General features: G+C 37.0%; 1 protein-coding gene across 2 annotated transcripts in view; it reads left to right on the top strand.

The window, feature by feature from the left end:
* The window catches only part of LOC107660715 (leucine-rich repeat and calponin homology domain-containing protein 4-like), a 61133-nt gene that overhangs the window by 41114 nt on the left and 16738 nt on the right, over positions 1–3281 (top strand). For both annotated transcript variants that reach the window (XM_016450113.1, XM_016450112.1), the window contains exon 9: positions 597–655. In XM_016450113.1, coding sequence (XP_016305599.1) covers positions 597–655 — 59 coding nt within the window. The remainder of the gene's footprint in view (positions 1–596; positions 656–3281) is intronic.

Here is a 3281-nt window from a genome sequence, read left to right on the forward strand (position 1 = left end):
ATGCATAAAGCAAGAGTGGCTTATAGACAACTCTGTGAATGTCCTTGAGTGGCCCAACCACAGCCTGGGATTGAACCCAATCAAATATTTCTGGAGAAACCTGAAAATGTGCATCTGCCCCCATCCAACCTGACAAAGCTTGAGAGGTGAAGAGGTGAGGAGAAGAAAGGCAGATAATTGCCAAATGCTAATGAGCAAAGCTTGTTGCATCATACCCAAAAATACTTGAGGCTGTAAAGGTGCTTCAGCTAAGTACTGAGTTAAGGGTTTGAATACTTATGCAATGTACTTATTTCCTTTTTTTTTAATATAAATTTACAAAGTTGTGACAGTTCTGTTTTTGCTTTGTCAATATGGTGTATGGAGTGTAGATTGATGTGGGAAAAAAAGTAATTTAAAGCAGTTTTAACATAAGGCTGCTACAACAAAACGTGAAAAAAATGAAGGGGTTTTGGATTCTTCATTTACTTATTTCTTTTAGCATTCGTTCATTACGAATTCGTTCAAACTTTTGTTTGTTTGTGTAGAAGTCATAAGGTAAAAAATTATGTTGATGTAATGTCAAATTAAAATGATATCTCCTCTCTCCATGACAGGAAAAGAGTGAAAGTACCAGCAGCACATCCTCCCAGAGCCCTGAATCTACAGGCAGCAGGTAAGGGCTTATGCACATGTTCACATCTGTTTGCAAATACACACATTGCTTACAAAACCTGCTATTATTATTAAAATGGAGAATGTCTCTGAAGGGTCCTCACATACAAAAGAGCCCCCCAGAACTCTCAGAAATAGAAAATTATATGCATTTTAACCCACATAAAATGCCAATTCAGCAGTATACTAGCTTATCTGACCAGCCTATTAGGTGACTGATAGTGGAACTTTTAGACCTACAGACACTAGATACTCAAACTGACCTGTGCTTGTGTGTGGTATCAGGTAAACTTACACAGCGGCTTGTGTTAGATACGTTCATTTTACAAACATTGCAAATAGTTTCTGCTTGATCTGCTCGATTTTTCATCGGAGATCCGCACTCAGTGTTGGCCATGAAGAAACATCAGTCATGGAGACATACTGCATTCAAATTAGACGATGCAGGATAAACTAAGAGTACGAGGACATAACAAAAAAGTGTCCGAATTTGAATGCATTTGAATACAGCTGGGAAGGATCCGTTCTCGTGCTACAGTACGTAATGTGTGGATGGACATGATAAATGGAGGAGAGGAAGACAATGTACTGTCTTGTCTCATGGCAGCAGGTCGGAAAATTTCCAGTAGCTCTCTTTGGGGTGTGGAATAAGTCAACGAACCAAAGGTGCTCCAAGATGGAGAGGATGTGCAGAGTTGTTCATTTATAGAGAAAAATAGAGGTAGAAAAAAAGCAGCAGACAGTCACAATTACAATTACCTGTTTCTTCTGTTCCTGTGTGATTTGAAGGCCACAGTGGCGTCCTTCAGTTGATTATAATACATGCTTAAACAGTTGCTGTGAAAAACAGTCTCTTAATTAGACTGTACTGGATCCCTCCTCCACTTTGATTGCACAAGGTCAATCTGTGAGGCAGTGCTGGGAAAAGTCAATATATGTAATGCGAGTTTCCTCCCACAGTTTCAGTGTAATTGAGTATCTTACTGTCAGTTACTCAGTAAACTCATCTGCTTTATTCTGTTATAACAGCAGTCAAATTAAGGATATTTTTCTTTTTTTTTACTGTAAAAAATAGAACAAAATATTAATAAAAAATAATAGTTGCTTTCTTCCATCCTTCTAGGCCTGCACAATATATAAAATGAAATCAATATCATGATTTTCACATTGCAAAAGCTGCACCTTAGTTAAAGCTGCAGTCCGTAAGTTTTGCCTCTTTGTCGCCATCTCTGTTTGAAAACCTGCAATTGCAGCTGTGTGCGGAATTATCTAGCTTGCGTGGGTTGTACTCTGGCACGGATCCAGCGCGGATGAATCTAATGTTCTGAAGAGTATGTGTGGCAGTCAGTCACCGCACCGGTGTGGATATTGTACTTTGCACTACAGATTCTAGCCTACGTCTTGGAATATATGACCCAAATAAGAATTTTCACCGGATATTGTCATCTGAACAAGTAACAAGTCTGCCACGTTTGTTCTGACCAACCGAGGAAAAAAGCATTACAATAAATCGTGCTACCAATGGTGGTTTAATCTAAATTAGCTCATATCACATCAAACCGTGCAAATTATTATTATTATTGTTATACTTTATTCTCAAATTGTTAATGTTACCAACATCGGCATTGCGTGACTATGAGTATAGTGTGTATAAGCGAGTAGATTTCAATTTCGGGACAGTCTAATCTCTAATTGTCATACCACTCGAATTTAATATTAAGAAATTATTTTAACCCAAAAAGCAAACTATGCTCACTTCGAACTGGTTTTCTTTAAAATACAAATCTTTGGAATCCCTGGCTATCTGTAATCAGAAGCACATTTATAACTGGAATATAATTTAATTTCATTCACATGTGTTTCATAAACACATAATCCTTTATGGATTACAATCCGCCATCAAAATGATACATTTAATTATTCCAGCTGCTGTGAGAAAAGACTATAAATGATCCGCCACCTGCAGGATCCTCACATGCTATTGCCTAGTCGCCGGGACAACTTCTTTATGTTTACAGACGTGACGTAATGATGCAGCAGCATGCTCGAATTTCTCGCGAAAACCTACCCGTACCACTCAAATTAGAAAACATTATTATAAGCTAATCGTTGTGAATCGGGCTAAAGTAAGGCGATAGTTTTGAACACTGGCTACTGGCTGGTTTGCTCAAATATTGATTTTGGATCATTTTTAACCAAAAAAAGTTACGGACTGCAGCTTTAAGCTTTAAGTGAATAATAAAATAAAAACATCAGACAGTTCTTATTGTTGAGCCCTGAAATCTCATTACCATACATTTAAAAGCGCAAGTTTTTACATTGATGGCAAATAACAATACGTGTCATGTTCAGTAACTGAGGGGTTATATCATGTCACAATATAATCGTTAGGGGTGTAAGAAAATATCGATACACGTGAGTATCACGATATTTTGTTTGGCGATACTGTATTGATTCTCAAAAACTTTTTAATGCTTTTTAGAAAATAATCAACAACAACAAATGTATTATTTTAAAGTCATACTGAAGGGGTCAAAGGGGTCAAAAAGGTGTGCCAAATCATTCAACTCTAAAAGGACACTAAAAATATTCGGAGTAAAAAGTCATTTCAGAAAAAAAAAAAATAA

This window comes from Sinocyclocheilus anshuiensis, unplaced genomic scaffold, assembly GCF_001515605.1.
Source record: "Sinocyclocheilus anshuiensis isolate Anshui unplaced genomic scaffold, SAMN03320099.WGS_v1.1 scaffold1823, whole genome shotgun sequence".
Lineage (NCBI taxonomy): Eukaryota > Metazoa > Chordata > Actinopteri > Cypriniformes > Cyprinidae > Sinocyclocheilus > Sinocyclocheilus anshuiensis.